This window comes from Eptatretus burgeri, chromosome 4 (genome assembly GCF_056783735.1).
Source record: "Eptatretus burgeri isolate ZD-2024b chromosome 4, Ebu_testis_v1, whole genome shotgun sequence".
NCBI lineage: Eukaryota > Metazoa > Chordata > Myxini > Myxiniformes > Myxinidae > Eptatretus > Eptatretus burgeri.
In genome coordinates, this window is record NC_140964.1 from 8,790,668 (window position 1) to 8,810,026 (window position 19,359).

The following is a 19,359-nucleotide window of genomic DNA, read 5'->3' on the forward strand; positions in this document are numbered from 1 at the left end:
ACATTCACCGCGCTTGTTTCCGGACCGGGACTTCACTTCCGCAAGCGAGCACGTGGGGGCCTCGTACGTTGCACGGCACGGACCTCGCGCTCGCTGCTGGGTGAACCCGGCGCGGTTTCCAATCCAACTACAGCCGCCATCCGGCTTTTGTCCCTCTGTCGCCGTCGTCATCGCCATTCGACCCACGCACACCTGCGTGTCACGACGCTCACACTCCACTCCATTACATTCGCACTGGGAGACGCGGCTGCATGCTCACGCATGCCGACCGACATCTCCCTCACATACCGCTCTCTCACACACACGGTCTCCCTTGCACTCGGCCGTTCACTCACGCATGCCACCTCCCTCGCACACGTGGCTCCACTCACTCGCGGCGTCTCATCCACACACGGCGTGCTGGGGAGCACGCCCTTCGGCACACTTGCCACCACACCACTCACACACGGGGGCGCACTCACACACGGGGGCGCACTCACACCCTGCACCACACACACCGGGACAACCACACTGGGGATTCGTGTCCCCACAAGGGTCTCCGGGGCCTCTATACCCCCCAAGCTCGGCGTGCACCTGTCCACAGCACCCGTCCCCTCAACCTCGCAAAGCACGACCGAACCCACCTGGTCGTGACTCACCTCAAGGGGGCATACTCCCTCCCCTCGTTCCTGAAGGAGGCTATCCAGCTGCTCGCACCGGGTCCCTACACGTTCCGCGAGCTCACCCCATTATCCTCCACTACCTCTGTGTGTGTGTGTGTGTGTGTGTGTGTGTGTGTGTGTGTGTGTGTGTGTGTGTGTGTGTGTGTGTGTGTGTGTGTGCGCGTCTCTAACCCCGTCTTCATCGTGTAGTCTGTCCTCTATCGTTCCCATCTCCCGTGTCTCTATTATTTCTGTCTCTTCCGTTATCTCCCTTGTCTCAACTATTATTTCCGTCTCTTCCCTTGTTATCTCCCTCGTGCACGTCTCCGTCACCCCAATTAGTTTTTCCCTCTCGGTCACCGTCACTCTTCTCGCCCAACACGTCCCCCGAATTATTTTCTCCTGACCCGCCTCCACCGCGGGCCCGACAGCCGTTGCACTCCCTCCCTGCTCGTTCGCTCCCACATGTGGAGTCGCCATTTTGAGCTCCGCGGTTACGGCCTTCATGCCCGCCTGCAGGCTTCGGCACATGTTCTGCGTCTCACCCCGCATTTCTTTCATTTCTTCCTTCATTTTGAGTGCGTTTGTTTCCATATTCGCCTTCATTTCGTTTGTGTTTGTATCCATTTTCGTTTTCACTTCGTTCATTTGCTTGTTCATGCCTTTTTATTTCGTTTTTCATTTCATTTGTGTTTGTATCCATCTTTTCTGTCATTGCCGCCAGCATGGCGCATAGCTGGGCCATGGCGGGTGCACTCAGCTGAGCCGATTCGGCAAGGATCGGGGGGTTTTGGCGGAGAGGGGGAGGGAGGTGTCATACACCGCGGCCGCCGCCGCACCTATTTCGGGCTCTGGGTTCAGTTGGGCGAGTTCGTCCTGTACAACCAACATTTCCTGCACGGGGATTTCATCCTGGACCATGGATTCTACACATTCTAAATCCATTTCTAATACCCCCGGCTCCCGCTCGCCTTGAGACGCCATCTTATTTCTCGTAAAGGGTTAATTTGAATCGCTCGTAATTTGGAGGGAATCGGGGGTCGCTCCTCTCACCCCTGGACCGATTCCCGTGAATTTAGCTGGGGACAGGAGAGCCCGTTTTCCCGCTCTCCGACACCAGTGCCGCGAGGAGGGGGATGAGTTTGTGTCCCACGACCTGACGCCAGTGTTGCGAATTCGCGCCCGCCGGCGTGCGAGCGGCCACGTAACTCGAATCGCGGCACGTCGCCCACCGGACGGACAATTCCGTCGTGACCCTCTCGGACTAACGCCGGGAACTAGTCACGGGTGGGCCTTTCGGCCTCACCATGATCGTGCCAATCGGCCCCCCGCGTGGGATAGGGTTGTTCGCCAAATTCGACCGACCTAAGTACCCACACGGAGGGTAGACCGGGCGATCGCACCTCGCCGCAGGTCGACTTCGGACACGGGCCACTTGAAGCGACCCGTTCCGTACTATCGGGATAACCGAGTGGTGTTATCGTCAACCTCAACGGTTCCGATTAATTATCGGGCGTATTTAGCCCACTACCAACCCTTTACGTGAAGTTAGATGGAGATTCAATGAAAGAAAAGACGAAGCGAAACGGGAAAAACAGTTCAACATGAGGCACATTTGTTCCGCGGCACACGGATAGCACACATATACAATTGCAATTATGCACCAAAAGCAAATGTAACAAAAGAAACACAACAATGCAGATCTACTACCGACTACGCGAGCACACGGCAACACTTACACAGTTTTACTTTACAGACGGCGCCGACAACACATATACTCAAAAGCAAAAGAAAGGGGCCACCCTCAAATACAAGGGGACAGACGGGGCTGTGGGCCGAGACCGGGTAGAGCCTACCCGTCTTGTGATGAGCCGCAAATATGGCGGCGGTGCCCCGACTCCACGCTCCTCCGCGGGTTTCGTTGGCACTGCTTGGAATGGGGTGGGAACGGGTCCCCCTTTCCGCACTATCTCAGCGCGGGGGGGGAAAAACAGGGGGGAATTGTTGATGCTCTGGGGAAAGAGGATAGCTGGCTTGCTTGGGTCCCGCGACGAGCCACTCCACTGCGACCTCGACCGCGCTCCTGGCTTCCCCTCTCTGCAGCTCCCCGACAGACTCCGAACCCCGACAGACTCCAACTCTCCTTCAGACCCGTCTTGACTGCTGCTGCCACACTCCGCCGCCGCCACACCTCTCCAACTGTTTCCGACCCAAAACTAACTGAATTCGCCCCGCGCTCGGCGCTTTATAGTACGGCAGGAGAACCCATATGCAAATTTCCGGATCAGGATGAGCTCTGGGGCGGAGCCACGCTCGCCCATTGGACCGAGGAAAAGTGGGCGTGAACCTCCCCTGATCCTCGAATTTGCATATATCGATTCTACTCCGACGCGCCTGGAGGCGGGGCCAAATCGCCCCGCGCTTAATGATTGGAGGGATCGGAAGTGGGCGTGTATCATTCCTGATCCGACTTCCCCTCGGAAAGGCCGCTTTTTGCACCCGAGGCTCGGCTCGTGTCCCGCACGAGGCCAGGACAGCCTGACGCTCGGCGCCCACAAGCGGTGCGGGAATGGCGGTAGAAGGAGGAGAGGTGAAGGTGGTGGAGGGTCTAAAGTGGCGGTCCCTGGCCACGGTGACGCTTGGAATGGTGGTGATGCGATGATTGCGAGAGCGAGTTGTGAAGGTAAAGGTCGTGGCTGTTGGCGTTGTTGTTGTTGTGAAGCGGCATTGCGGTTGGTGGTTGTTGTGTGATGGCGGTTGAGACGTGGTTGGTTCAAAATAAAGATAGAACAGAAAAACGGCTATCTTAAAGGGTCGCAGCCCGAATGAATCACATTTATTCCCTCTAAGCAACGGGTTTGGGGCTGACTACACATGTACTTGCAGAGATATCTCACCTACGGGACCTGAATGGTGGTTTGCGAATTTCCTCAACCACAACAATATATTCAATCAATCAAGGTGGACATTAAACTGGGCGTTGCATCTGCCAGAATTAGTTGGTGGAAATAAAGATCCCTTCACGGTGTCCTTCACAAAGGGGAGCTATCCCTGCCCCTGCCATCATGGCCAAATTCCAAATTACTGCTCTAACCTACAAGGGCACTGCATCAGCATCACTGCCACATCCTCAGTCAATGATGCTACTTGCAACCTTGTGCTTCACAGGAAAAGAGAAGACAACCTGACTTCTATGTATAGCATTTTATTGTGATAATATTTAAATTCATTTACTCTTTGAAGAATTTCCGTTGCGAAAATTAAAAAAAAACAAGTGATTTTCATCCATATACTTGTAGTTGAAAATGTGGAGTAGTTGTTTAGAGAGTGCATTCTGATTGTCTGACAACAAAACAGATTTTGAATATCTTTTTCACTTGGTCAACTATATGTGGGCTGTTCTAGAGTTGGAATACCAAACAATTTACATGTTCTCGCCCTTAGAGGAAAAAACATTCAATATTGTCTCCCCAAAAGCATTACAATAACATGTTCAATTTTGTTATTTCTGTTCAATATTTTGCTGCTTGATAGATAAACTATTTGTGTCTAAATTGCCGGGCAATGCCGGGTGCGATGTGCTTAATTGTGGTAGTCTGACAGATGTATATTAGATCCCAGGCAATGCCGGGTATTTTTGTGGAAGGAGGGAGGGAAATGGGTGAGGTGGGAGTCCAGACAGAGGGGTTGGGGTGGGAGGAGGGCAGGAGAAGAGGTGAGAGGAGGGAGCACAAGGGGTGGGAGGAGGGAGGGAAAGGTGGGAGGAGGGAGGGGAATGGGTGGCATGGGAGTCCAGAGGGAGGATAATGGGTGTGGTGAGAGTCCAGAGGTGGGGGGAGGAAGGGAAATTGTGGAGGTGGGAAAGGAAGAGGTGGGTAGGAGTCTGGAGGGGGTAAGGAGGGAAAGGTAGAGGTGGGAGGAGGAGTGAGGGGTGGAAAGAGGGAAGGGATGGGGCTGGAGTCTGGAGGGAAGGGGGTGGGGTGAGAGGAGGCAGGGGATGGGGTGGGAGGAGGGACGGAAAGGGAAGGAGGAGGGTTGCCTGGCAACGGCTGATACCTTTACTCGTATGTAATAAAAAGAAACAGTTAAGAATATTAAGAGATTGCCACGGGGGTTAAGGAGGAGTTAATTATTATTCATCAGTTATACCATAATAAGTGTTCGTGTAAGTGTTTGGAAACCCCATTTAGCATCGACCAGAATCGGATGTCGAGTTAACTTCCCTGTCATCGTCACCCTCTGGTGTCTCTTCTCCCCATCTCCTATCTATTTTTAATCATTAAATCAACTGCATTGTAGTTTCATTGCACATTGATATAGCATCTCTACATGTGCTATTTCAAGCCTCTCAGACGGGGTTTTTCTTATGAATGGCCATCACACATGTGCCAGTTCAGTCCTGCGAGAGTGTATGTGACTCACTTTTTTAATGAAAAAATATATATTATTTAAATTTTTGAAGCATTCAAATTTGTTACTGTAATTATCAGAGTTTGTAAAATACACACATGAAAAAAGGAATAAAACACAAGAATAAGAAATGAATGACCAAAAGATTTGTGGTTAATTACAATTTCAAATAAAAATCAAAGGTAAAAAATTTCATGAAGATTTTTTTGACCCTGAAACCATTCCCGTTGTGCTCGCCACATTCCCTTTTTTGTATCGCTTTACTATGGCTTGTAGAATAACCGATGTGGAACGGGGCTCTCCCATAGCAGTGCGGACACGATTTCCAACATCCTTTATGAATTTGAGCCCGTTTGGCCCTGAATGTCTCCAAATCTCTCTGGCCAAGAACCGAATGTCTCCGCAAATGGGGATAACTTCATAGTTCTCCCTAAAATTGGCGTATTTGGTGAGTTTGCACATTTCCGTCATTTCGGCAACCTTAGCTGGTGTGGATGATGATGTAGGCAAATTGCTTGGAGCTATGGTGTCGCTGCATGTAAAATCCCAGACCAATCTCCTGCCGTTTTTCCAGGTGAAGATGTACATGTCGTTGGGTCTCTTACTGTCAACTCTGGAAACCCCGACTTGTTCAAAAACAGAGGGCAAGTTTGCAGAAGCCAAGGTCCGTTTGATGAGGTCATTCACTTGATAATGGTGAGGGAACCTGCTAGTGCTTTTATTGCAGCTCAGACTGTGCACCTCTGAGGAGTTGACTGCCGTGCTGCAAATGCAAATCTGAAAGAGGCACAGAGGTGAATGAACCAAGTCGAAGGCCACATGTGATTCTCAGCTGAAAATTGTCCAACTTTAGGCTGAGAGAGGGGATGGGGATACCATTCAGCTAATATTCTGAATGTTCGGAGGCTGTTGTTGGCAACCTCACCCGTTCTTGGTCTGAGGATGAGCAAGGGAGCAGGGTTTCAACCAATCAAATACACAAAGGAGTGTCCCAAGCCGATTGGCTGGATGTTTTGGCTGGGATCCTGCAAATACCGACGACACCCGCGTTTTCCGTCCACTGCAAGCGAGCGCCTGTAAAATCAGAGTAATCAGCCTGAGAAACATTCTGTGGTAGTACAGCATCAACTGGTAGATTACAGGTAGAGGCCAAAGAAAGAAAAACTGGCAGTGACAATTTGGAAGCAGATCTGACACGTAGGCCACCGTTATTTGTTGGCAGCGAACATTGAGCCCATCTTGATTCTGACAGCTCATTGTTAAAAACACTTTCCAAAGCTTTTTTCGGTCCAAAGCATAGGAAAAGGCATGTTGCTATCAAAGCATGCAACTCACTGCAAAAAGAACAACAATTTCGGAATTGCAAAGCAGTTTATTTTATTTTTTTTTAGCAAAAACAAAGCGTTGTGGGCATCCAAATCATTTAGCCTGCTCCTCATACATCGCAAATGGTTGAGTTTGCTTTTGAGGATTTCGTCTGTTACACTGCTCAACAAAGGAGAACTCAGGAGTGTCATTACCTTGCTGTCAACAAGCTTAATGTCAGCAGCGATTTCACGGAACTTGTATAGTATGGAGATTTTGTTGTTCATGTCCGAATCCAAAATGATCAACTTGCACTTGAGTGTGTTGATTTTCAAGCCGAAAGACTCTTCTGCATCGGGGATATTTTTGAAGTCGGCCAAAACAGTTGTATAATCCCTCCCAGGGTTCCATCATCCAAATACCAAACATTAAACTTGCTGGGACAGTTGTTAAAGTCTTGAATGCCCAAGGTGAAGAGGAAGTGGCCTCGAGGATCGCCCTGCTGCACACCTTCCATCAAACTCAACAAAATATCCCTGAAGTTCAAAGTTGATGGTTTGGAGTATGCTTGCCAAACGAATGGAAGGAGAGAGGAAGCGTGTGTCTTTGTTGCTTTTAAAACAACATCATGCCGGATAATGTTGAAAACGTTCATGAAATTGATCATTAAGACGACTTTTCTTTTGATTGAGAGTGGCTGATGAATCTTTTACATGCATGTGTGCCCACTTCTGCCCCCAAAGGTAGACCATCACCCAATTGGTGAGGCACAAACTTTGCAGAGCAAATGGTGGACAATTTGTTCTTGTACACTTTGCCCATGAGGCGTCCCAACGTTGTCGCAATTGCAATCGGCCTAATGCCACCATCTGATTTGGGCAGCACCAAGACAGCGCCAAGATAGCCCAAAAGATGAACACATGCACATTTTCTGGAATGTGACCACATAAAATAATATTGTTGCTGATCTTCACAATTGCATCCAATAAGTTAATTGCGACATTGCCGAGGGACTCAGTTGTTAGGTATTTCAGGTGTTGGGGCAGTAAGCCGCACGGGCCTCCCACCAAACCGTTTTCGAAAGAAAAAATGGCACATTTAACCACTTTTGCAGAGAATGCCATGCTTGCTGAGATATCTTCCCCCGAAGGCAGTGAAGGTGTTTGTGAAGAATCAGTGTGAGGTTCTGGATACTTATCTTGTCGTTTCTGTACCACTTCCAGTGACGATACTATGATCGATGCATCTGATGAAACAATCCTCACCGCTTCCCGAATGTCCCCCACCAAAGTCTTAGAAGAAACTCTTGCTGCAATTGGTCGATTGTACGATTTCAACTTGGTATCCTTATGCCAATTTGACAGATTTGTTTCGGAAACAGTGCTCCGTAAGAAGTAAAATTGCAGATTTGTCGATTTACAACTCACTTTTTTATCAAGGCATAGCAGGAACTTATTTGGTGTATGATTAAGTTGGCTTGTCATGATTTGACTAAATAGTCTTTCATTACCTCTTCCACCAAAGGTGGACAGACATTATGTTTTCACGTCTGTCTGTCTGTTTGTCTGTGAACAGGATATCTAAAAAAGTTGTGGATGGATACGGACAAAACTTGGTGGACAGGTTGGGTGTGTGACGAGGCCAAATAAATTCGATTTTGGTGAAGACCCAAATCCGAATCCAGATATGAGAATTTTTTTTAAAAAGTGATTCTTCATCATGAGAGATGCGACCAAAATTATATATACCAGGACCTTGGCATTTGCGGGGGATACGTTCCGGAAAAACACCGCAAATGCAGGGGCATTGTTTCAATGGGAAATGGGGGTATAGGTTCCAGGGATTTTCTGACCTGTGAAAAATCCGCGAATGTCGGGTCAAAATCTGTGAATGTTGGGGTGAAATCCGTGAGTGTGGGGGAAGAATCCATGAGTGTTTTGTCATTGTTACAATGGAGATGAGGGGGATAATGTTATTGGTTCACGGCAGTTTCTGGTTCATGAAAAAGGCTGCAAATGGTGACACCATCAAATCCGGGGAATTTATACAAAGGGGACAAGGGGGATAAGTTATCGGTTCGCGGTGGTTTCTGGTTCATGAAAAAGGCTGCAAATGCAACACCATCAAATTTGAGGAATTGGTACAATGGGGACAAGGGGGATAACATTATCTGTTTGCAGCAGTTCCTGGTTCAAAGGGGAAAGTATTAAAAGTTTAAAATGTTTTCGACCATAAATGCATGATTACAGTTTCATTAAAGATGCTTACAAATAAAAAAACGACAACACCAGGTACAGTACAGTTTCCAATTTATTGAAGAATGTGTTTAAAGTCTCTTAACCATACCATACCATACCGTGAAACAAAAACAAACAATATCATGTACCGTTTCAATTTTTATTGAAACAAACACAGTACACGTAACTTTGCAAAATGAAGAAGATGGGGATGATGAAGATGAGGTGCGCCGGGTGTAATAAATCTTCAAAGTTGATATTACCCCCTGGTCAAGTGGCTGAATGAAAGAGGTGCTGTTCAGCGGTAGGAACATGACCTCAATGTTTGGTTGAGCACCGTTCAGGTCTGTGGGGTGGCCAGGAGCGTTATCAAGCAGCAGGAGTACCTTGAACAAAAGGTTATTTCCTGTCAGGTACCTCTCGACCTGTGGAATGAAACAGTAATGGAACCAGTCCATAAAAAGTTCAGACATCACCCATGTCTTCCTGTTTGCCCTCCAGTACACGGGCAGCACCTGCTTGTTTTTGTTCTTCAGTGCACGTGGGTTCAAGGAATGGTAGAGCATCATGGGCTTTACCATGAAGTCCACTTCGGCATTTGCGCAGAGGAGAAGGGATACCCAGTCATTTGCGGCCTTGAAGCCGGCTGCTTTGCTCTCGCGCTGTGAGATGAACGTTCTGGTCAGCATCTTTTTCCAAAACAAGCCAGTCTCATCAGCATTAAAGACCTGCTCTAGCAGGTACCCCTTCTCTTCGATGAGGCTCATGCGTTCTGCAGGGAATGCCTTGGCTGTGTTGTCCATGGAGGCATGCTGCCCTCCAAGGTTGATGTTGCGAAAATTATATTGCGCTGCCTTGAATCAGTGGAACCACTACCTGCTCGCTGTAAACGGACTGGAGGTGCCACTTGTACCCTAGGTGCTCATGCTCACACCAGCTGTGCCAGAGAGATGATCATGCGGGAGCTTCACCTTCTCCTGTATCAGTGGTCCACTTTGATGCATACCCTTCTGAATGTTATGCTCAATCCTTGGGAGCCTTTTTCAAAGAATGAATGGAGCGAGAGCCAATATACAGGTCAGAGCAACGGGATGAGAATGATGGCGATCCCGGACGCGGTGAGTAGTCTGCACATTGTTTGTGGGGGATTTATATGGGTGATGCTGTATTCAGCTGCTGATAATAGATGTGGTGAGTGATGCCATTGTGTAATTGGTCCGTATGTAGCTAGCAGCTAAGTACACTTATAGATATGTTGAACATTTCCATTCTTTTTCTCACAGGACATGATGTCTTTTCTATCTGCAAGCAGATTATGCTGAGCGTTTTTAAAATGTAACAGCTCAGATGGTGCTTTTTGTAGCAAGATGGTGATTTACACTAAGTTGTGTTGAATGTTTCCATTGGGTAATGTCCACATGAGGTGACCTGGTAATTACTGGATACATCAAGAGATGCTGTTAGTGTTTTCATTCTGTAATTAACTCACTGGGAATGACGTATTACATTGGAGAGACATCCCGCAAAACTATGTTAATGCCGTGAAGCTACAATGTATGTTCAGGAAGCAGGTCATGTTCGTGGCTCATGGAAGATATGTTTTTTTACATACGTACAGTATTGTACTGTACGTAATCTAGCTATTTTGTGTGTGGCTTGTGGAAGATATGTTTTAGAACTGTGTTATGCTCGCAGCTCATGAAAAACAAAATCGCCATGAAAACCGCAAATCGTGGGGCAATTTCCCACGAATGTAGGATCATGTCATAAATTATCAACCGCGAAAACGTGGAACCTGCGAATGTTGGAACTACGAATGTCGGGCTCTGGGTGTATTGAATGATATTTCAAAAACTTTGGACGAGTTATGACAAAACGAGGTGGATGTGTTGGTTAGGTGACCAGAACAAGCCAATTAGATTTTGCTTAAGGTCCCGATCCAGATCCAGCCTATTAGTGGGGTACAAGACGTGAACTGTTCAGCTTGGTGGAAGTATGTGCTCTACCGGTGTTCGTTCCAGTTGATTATTTGGTTGCGTGTGTTTTGTGATAGAGGATGTTGAAATGATGCAGGATCGGTGGGGGTGATGTTCCACAACACATTTTCACCTTACTCCTGTTGTAATGGTGGTGCAATGTAATGGGAATGGGATGGACATACCAAGCAGTACAATGTAACACTGAAGCAAGATGTTGATTAGTTTTTACCTTGTGTCTTTTCAAAGCAGTTTGGTTCTAATGGTAGTTATCCATGTGAGAAAAAAACCTGTCCTTTAGAATTGCATCACGTCTTCTGTATCTTTCACTCAATGTATTTGGCCTGGCCGAGTGCTGCCTATTTGTTTGACGGTTTATCCATATCACAAAGTTTTGAGTAAATACATCTCAGCTACTCGTATGACAGTGTGTATAATTTGTAGAGTAAGCAATTGTGTGTTCCTTCATAAGCTGGTACATCCAGATGCTTTAACGTTATTTTGTATAACGATGTCCATTGCTTGTATGGATTTTATGTAGAAGCTGGAGTGGTGTTTGGGAGTGAACTGCAATGTGAGGATGCATTGTCTGAACGATGGACAACGGCAGGCTGTTGTTTATGCCTGTGGACAAGTGGCTGTCATTTACAACATTGAATCAAACACACAGCAGCTACTGCAGGTAAAAAAAACTCGATTCTGCCCTCATTACTATTCTGCTTACCTGGTGTCACGTATAATACTAAAATGATTGACGGCTCCTGAGTCAGGGATCCAAACTCAGAAAGGCCGCTATTTTAGGAGTTACCGGACACTGCTTCCAATACTTTGCAGGCCTCATTTTTTCTTTAGTTTAGTGCCTTAGGATTAATAATCAAGAGGCCTGCTCAGTCATCTCGATTGCGAACATCTCACAAATTGTATTTGAACATACGTACCCACCAAAAAATGGATGCGATTTTCGGTATCACTAATTTTTCAAAAAACGTTTCATAAGTTATTCAAATATCAAGTTAGACAGTTGATTTCAACCCCTAGTAAGGACGTTGGCATGGTCTTTCATATGCTGAGGTCACATGTGTCAAATTTCGCAAATTAGAGGTTGAAAAAAAATTACGTTTCAGTGCAAATTGACCCCCAAAAATAGCTGAATCAGCAGTAAATATGTTTTCATTCATCTTAAACTTGATTTTGTGCTCTCAAAATAACTTCTAGTTGATACAGTAGGGTCAATTAATATTCATTTAACATATATATATATATATATATATATATATATGTATTTGTTAGCCAATTACCTTCCCTAAAATAGTGAATACAATTAAATTTAATACAATAAAGATTTTTGAAAAAAAAAATACAAACTTTCCACACAAAAACCTGATGGAGTTATCAAGGTATCAAGGGACAACAGCATGAAAAAGGTTGTTTCTACAATATACTGGATGTACACATCGCTTCCAGACAACCAACATACCATACAAAATACGAACGAAAGTGCAATACCCAAAGTAACTGGTTTGTACTACAGGCACATAAATACCCATTCAGCACGAAGCTACTGGGTTGATGGTATCACCGAGCGGGGACACATTGTCCACCAGCAGTGACACCCACCGAGTGATATAAATGTATTTATGTCAACCAACCCTAAAATAGTGAATATATATATTTTTATATAATATATATTTATTTGTTAGAAACAGCTTTTACCATAACAGATTGGATACAAATTGAACGAATGTTTATCATAATGTATCATACTTTTTCATTTCAGATATGTAGAAAATAATAATACATGTATATTGATTGAATAGAATTACACATTATACATGTGAATCGATGTTTAAATAATATTTGCAACTTGCATCTTGTCTCACAGTTGCAGACAATAAAACGAATATTGGAGTCTCAGTTAAAATATTGGACTGCAGTGTACATTTAGTTCATTCATCTTAATCACTATCGTCCCTGAAAGGAGCACACTTGGTGGGATTGCCTGAATATTTACATGCAATGACACAGTCGATACCAGCTGCAGCACAAGAGCAATTTCTGAAGCACTTGCTCTTGCTGCACTGGCCGTATCGCTTCTGCTTGGCTGTTGCAGGCTTTGGTGGTTTGTCTATCAGGATGGGAACTAAGTTTCCAGTCAGAATCTGTCTTCCAAATGATGTAGTGTCTGGCAAGTGGATGGTGCTCCTGTGTGATCTTTTGCATGTTGCTATCTGGTATAGACCGCTGTACATATACTGAAAAGCGTTCTCAGTTGGGGGGAGTTTCCTTATGTCGACTTCGTTACGTCCAAAGAGATGGGCATGTATTGTAGTTGGTTGAGATCGCCACTGAAATCGCAGTACAACTTAATGAAGAAATCTCTACATGCAGTAACTACCTCTGGTGACACATTCAGGGAATCTTCTCCAAATTGAACCATTTCTGTGAGCTCAGATGCATGCAGCATGACTGTTTGGAAGGCTTTCCTCTTTCCTTTTCCGAATGCATAACTAACCGTGTCACACCCACTCATTATATGACCACAGAGAAGCGCCGATGTCGCAAGTTGAACTGACAGATTATACTTTTCAGCAAGCACTGATGCGATTGTGTGACATGGGATGTACTCGGAGCCCTTATTCACCCACAGCTCTCTCAACCCAGGTATGCGTACACTGTAATAAACGGCTAAAGGCCCGGTCACACCTTGATGTTTTAGCCAGCGATGGCAACGTATTAAAATGTATCTAAAACGCTGGCTTACGTTGAACTTTTGATGTTTTTTTTAAAGATTCAGACGTATTCATAGCGACTTGGTCTTATGTATAACGCATTGGTAACGGACACAGAACGTTTCTTTGTGTTATAGATAACTTATACCAACGAATGCTGAACCTGTTGGCGGCCTACACAACCGATGCCCAACGATAGTCTAACTTAGGCATAGCGCGTTGCACGCATCGCCGACGAGGTCGTGACGTAGCCTATTAAAAGGCTGACGCACAACGATTCGAATCATAACTGCCGTAGAAATGGAAGTGTCAACATCGCGGTCACACCTTGGCGATCTTGCCAGCGTATGCTGACCTAAGAAAAATGTGTCTAAAACGTTGGGGCACGTCAAATACGGTATGAGTAAGTTTGGTATACGTGAGTAGAACGCTAAAGTATGCTATCATACGTCGTAGTAAGTAGAGTACGTCAAGAAATTTTAAACATGTTAAAAGTTTTACGACGTACTCGGCATATGACACACGTTCCGCATGCGATGGGGATAAGTTTTACACACGATATGTGGACGCTTATACACGTCCACAAAGGCTACTTATAAGCTACTCATAAGTCGAAACACGTCGCGGTAATGTCTTTTTTACGCGAAACTTATTTCTAACTTATGTTTGACGTGCTTTGAACCAATTCTGTACATAGTCCCAACACACATCGACGTATGTAGACGTATTCCAATGACGTCTTCCGGTCGACAAAAAAAAAAAATTAACGTGTTTCTAGCTTACAACTGCCATATAAAGACGTGTTCCCAGCGGTTTTGGGAATTGGTATATAAAAATGCTGCTCATAAAAGGGGAACCCAACAGTGTTTTCGAGTCCTTTTTTGAGTCGATGTCCATGTCAGCAGTAACAGTATTAGTATTAGTATTAGTATTAGTAGTAGTTTGTTCATGTTGGCAGTAGTAGCTGAGTGTGATGGGGAGGGTGTGGGTTATGATGGATCGTCCTTGCGTTTAACGATTTAACGATTTAAATGATAAACTCAACGATTTAAATGGCTGCATCTCCACTATTGAAAGTAGACGCTTGCGCTCAACAATTGGATTTTTTTTACACTCAACGACTTTTAAACGGTACCACTCAGCTATTTTCATTGTTTACAATGAACGATTTAAATTTCTGTCACTCGCCTTTGTTTTTTGACGCTGGGGTTTGGAAATTTGAAGCGTTTCTTCTGAACGTGTTAAAACACTCAAACTCGACTATTTTAAATAGACGCTGCCGATGGACAATTGGAATCATAGCCAAGCTTGACATCGAAGTGTGAACATCCTCGTCATGCCGAAGAAAAGTTTGAAGAATGCTGCAAATAAGTGTCCTGGCCGTGGACGCTGACGCAAGGACGATCCATTATACCGACGTTTTTCAGCCTATGAGTAACTTAAAAGTAACGTCTATCGATGTGTGGCAACGATCGCGTAACGTGCCAACAACACGTTAATCATAGGTTAGAAATAAGTTTCGGGTACGCTAAACATTACCTCGGCGTGTCTCAACTTATGATTAACTTACAAGTAGCATGTGTTGACGTCTGTCAATGATCGCAGACCGTGCATACAACTTGTGGCTAGCGTAGCGGAACGTGTGAGTCATACGCTGGCATACTTCGTGAAATTTCAAGCATGAAAAAATTTGAGGACAACCAAAAAGTACAACGTTTAAAGCCAACGTGCAACGACGTATGGCAGTGTTTTTCAGCGTGCTCTCAATGTTATCAAAACTTACCCATAATGTATTCAACGTGTGCCAGCGTTTTAGAAAAAAAATTCAAAAATCGGCATACGTTGGCTAAAACGTCAAGGTGTGACCGGGCCTTAAGACGAGTATGTCTGTATCCATTGTCTGAACAACAATAAGTGTGTATCCAAACTGGGACACACAATACGCGATATGAGCAAAGATGCTCGTGTCAGCTTCCTCATGATCTTCACATTGCAGATCTGGTATCACATGCGATCCATCAGTTGTAATGACAACAGACTTGTCTGCTTCATTGTACATGCCACCGAGAATCAGTTTCACACCTTGAGGCATTTCCTTGTGATGCGTGGTCCAGGAGTCTGCGAGGTAATTCTGTATAGCTGCCTTGTTTGTCTGGTTTGCAATGAATGGCTTCCAAGGTGGAATAGGTAAGTTGTCGTGTATCTCATATGTGCGGCTCGACTGCTGCGCTTGCTGTCGGCGAATTCGTTCCTCAACCTTCAGGCTCTTAGATGGTTCTAATCCCTTCTCGGTTAGTTTCTGTACTGTCTCAGCCGAGGACTGCTGGCAGATCACACATGGACCAAAGTCAGTGGACTGTCGTTTTTTCTTGCGTTCAGGTTCAGCCATTGTTCACACCTACAAGTATATAATTTAAATGTTCATTCACATGAAGGCATATGCATGTTAAATCAATAGATGTGTTAGTTCTTAATTAGTTCTTAATTATTTTATTCACAATCTTAACTGACTGTATACTTGTAATCGTGGGTCCCAACTTCCGGATCAATAGGTAGATACACGATGTACTAAGTATGTGTCTGTGGAGTGTAGTACTGCTATGCAACACACAACCTGATATACATATTGTTGTGGTTGACGAAATTCACAAACCACCATTCAGGTCCCTTAGGTGAGATATCTCTGTAAGTATATGTGTAGTTAGGCCCAAACCCGTTGTCTAGAGGGAATAAATGTCATTCACTCGGGCTGCGACTCTTCAGGATAGCCGTTTTTCTTTTACTATCTTTATTTTGGACCAGCCGCCATTATTACCACCACCAACCACGTCTCAACAGCCATCACACAACAACCACCAACCACAACTCCGCTTCACAACAACAACCACCAACCACAACGCCGCTTCACAACAACAACCACCAACCACAACGCCGCTTCACAACAACAACCACCAACCACAACGCCGCTTCACAACAACAACCACCAACCACAACGCCGCTTCACCACAACCGCCACGACCTTTACCGTCACAACTCGCCACCATCGCACCCCCACCATTCTCGCGCCACTCGTGGGCACCGATACTGGACTCGTGCAGGGCGCGCACCGAGCAGCGTATTCAAAAACATCACGGACTTTCCGCAGAAAAACGGATCAAAAACGACTCACGCCCACTTCTGTTCCGTCCAATCGGTGAGCGAGGGGCGATTTGGCCCCGCCTCCAGGGCGTTGGAGGGCGGTCGCTATATGCAAATACATGGATCAAAAAGCATTCACTCCCACTTTTCCTCGGGCCAATGGGGAGCCAGTTAGAGAGGTGAAGGGTCGGAGGCAAAGGGTCAAGGGTGAAAGAGCGAAGCCACGGGGCTTATATAAACGGCTGCGTTCGTCAGTCAAGGCAGTTCAGTTAAGAGTTGTGCGGAGTTCAAGAGAGTCGTCGGTGGAGCTGGAAAGAAGTGGGAGAAATCAAGAGTGAAGAGTTGGGGCGAGCCAAGAGAGGAGACGGAGAGGGCGAGTAGACGGAGCTGTGGAGAGGTGACGGCGGCGAAGGCGGACGAGGGGGTGCTCGCGTCGGTGCCGGGAGCTGCACAGGGAGAGGCCAGTAACGCGACCGAGGTCGAGGAGGAGACGCTCGCCGCGGGACCCGAGACAGGGTGATATCCTCCTTCCCCCGAGCATCAGCAACCCCCTCCTGTTTCCCCCCGCGCTGAGATAGTGCGACAAAGGGGGCCCCTTTCCCACCCCCTACCAGAAACTGTCCGCGAGGCCCGCGGAGTTGAGGCGCCACCGCCGCTCTGCGTCTCATCATCAGACGGTAGGCCCGACCCGGTCTCGGCCCCAGGCCCGCCTCATCCTTGAGGGTGGTTCTTTTTCTTTTGCTTTGGGAATATGTGTTGTCGGCGCCGTCTGTGAAGTAAAATTGTATAAGTGTTGCCGAGTGCCCGGTAGTCGGTTAGATCTGCATTGTTGCATTTGCTTTTTGTGTAATATTGCATTGTCTTCTTCTTTTACATGTGCTTTTGGTGGAATTGTATATGTGTGCTTTCCGTTCATCGCGAAATAAATGTGCTTCATGTTGAACTGTTTTCCCGCTTCGCTTCGTCTTTTCTTTCATTGAATCTCCATCTTGCTTCACGTAAAGGGTTGGTCGTGGGCTAAAACGCCCGATAATTAATCGAACCGTCGAGGCCGACGAATAACACCGCTCGGTTATCCCGATAGTACGGAACGGGTCGCTTAAAGTGGCCCGTGTCCGAAGTCGACCTGCGGCGAGGTGCGATCGCCCGGTCTACCCTCCGTGTGGGTACTTAGGTAGGTCGAATTTGGCGAGCAACCCTATCCCACGCGGGGGCCGATTGGCACGATCGTGGTGAGACCGAAAGGTCCACCCGTGACTGGTTCCCGGCGTTAGTCCGAGAGGGTCACGACTGGATTGTCCGTCCGGTGGGCGACGTTCCGCGATTCGAGTTACGTGGCCGTTCGCACGCCGGCGGGCGCGAATCCGCAACAATATAATAATGTCGAAACGATCATAATCTGTAATAAATATGTGTTAGAAACCTGTTGCTCATGCTGTGTGCACATCCAAACCACCATTCCAGCAAGAAAAAAGTGTGGTTTACCGTTATCTGCAAAATAATGTTCATTGTATATACATGTATATGTATGTGTATGAACACATGTACACGTATTTATATTCGGTATTATTATTATAATGATGACCAGTGGTCCCTATTGCATCTACTATGTCACTTTGACAACATAATAAGAATATTAGTTGTTTAATTGATTTTAAGACAAATTAAAACAATTTATTGCTGATTTAGCAAATTTTGCAGGCAATTTGGACTGAAAAAAATCATTTTTTTCAACCTCTAATTGGCAAAACTTGATACATTTGGCCTCAGCATATGAAAGATCATGCCAAAGTCCTTACTTGGGGTTGAAATTAACTGTCTAACTTGACGTTTGAGGAAATTATGAAACATTTTCTGAAAAATTAGTGATACCGAAAATCGCACTCATTTTTTGGTGGGTACTTATGTTCAAATACAATTTGTGATGTGTTCACAATCGAGATGCCCGAGCAGGCCTCTTGATTGTTCATAATGAGACACCAAACTAAAGAAAATCGAGGCCTGCAAAGTATAGGAAGTGGTGTCCGGTCCATCTTAAAATCATGGGTCTGGATCCCTGACTACCTGTACCAAGTCATCTTACCAGAGAGCTGAGACTGCACATGCACATTTGCCCAAAAGTTGATGTGCGAAATTATTTTCACATGAGGAAGGTCCAATATCACAATAAAAACTTGAATTTCTGAATCAAATTGATAGAAACAGATTCAATACGGATGCTTTCAGTGAACACCAGTTGAGCACAAGCCTGTGGTGTATGTTGTGCGCATACAGAAAAGGAGGGAACCTAAGGGCGTGGGACTAGCAAATGGTGGAAGTGCAAAGAAAAGGTCATTGTCTACTACAAGGAGAGAGTGACGAAGTGTGAGGAACTTAGCAAGGAAGCCAGCAGTCTGGATGAAGAGTAAAAGAAGTACAGAGAGGCATTCACGGGAGTTGCAGAAGATTTGTGTGGAAAAATATTGTGGAGATATAATTGTAAATCAGTGGCGCTGCTGTGGTGCAGATGGTAACTGAGACAGATAGTGTGTACAGTATGGTACTGCACCTATCTCTGAGTCAACACTGTGTTCTGTGGAATTCTAATCAATTCCTTTGTTTAACATTGTTATTGCCTGTCATGATTTTTAACCATGGCTCCCAAGAGGAAAACTGTTGCTAGTGGTGAACCAAGTGTAAAAAAAAGTCGAGGAAAGTGATGACACAGTGTAAGTTTTGGATACGCTTGGTCAGATGGGAGTGCACAGCATCGCTGAGCAGATATTATCGTGTTTACGAGAACAGTATCCTCCAAGTAATGTGCAGAACATATAAGGGGTAGTGAATGTTTTGGTTTTGTACTACAAGCGAGGGTGATTGACGTATGAGTTTATAAGTAAGAGGAAACATAACCTCCCCCCCCCCCCTCCCCAATGTAAAACAT

At 45.8% G+C, this 19,359-nt stretch overlaps 1 protein-coding gene across 9 annotated transcripts in view; it reads left to right on the forward strand.

Moving 5' to 3' along the window:
• The window catches only part of CFAP251 (cilia and flagella associated protein 251), a 115,284-nt gene that overhangs the window by 35,483 nt on the left and 60,442 nt on the right, over nt 1-19,359 (forward strand). For all 9 annotated transcript variants that reach the window (XM_085876822.1, XM_085876821.1, XM_085876820.1 and 6 more), the window contains one exon: nt 11,111-11,251. In XM_085876822.1, coding sequence (XP_085732948.1) covers nt 11,111-11,251 — 141 coding nt within the window. The remainder of the gene's footprint in view (nt 1-11,110; nt 11,252-19,359) is intronic.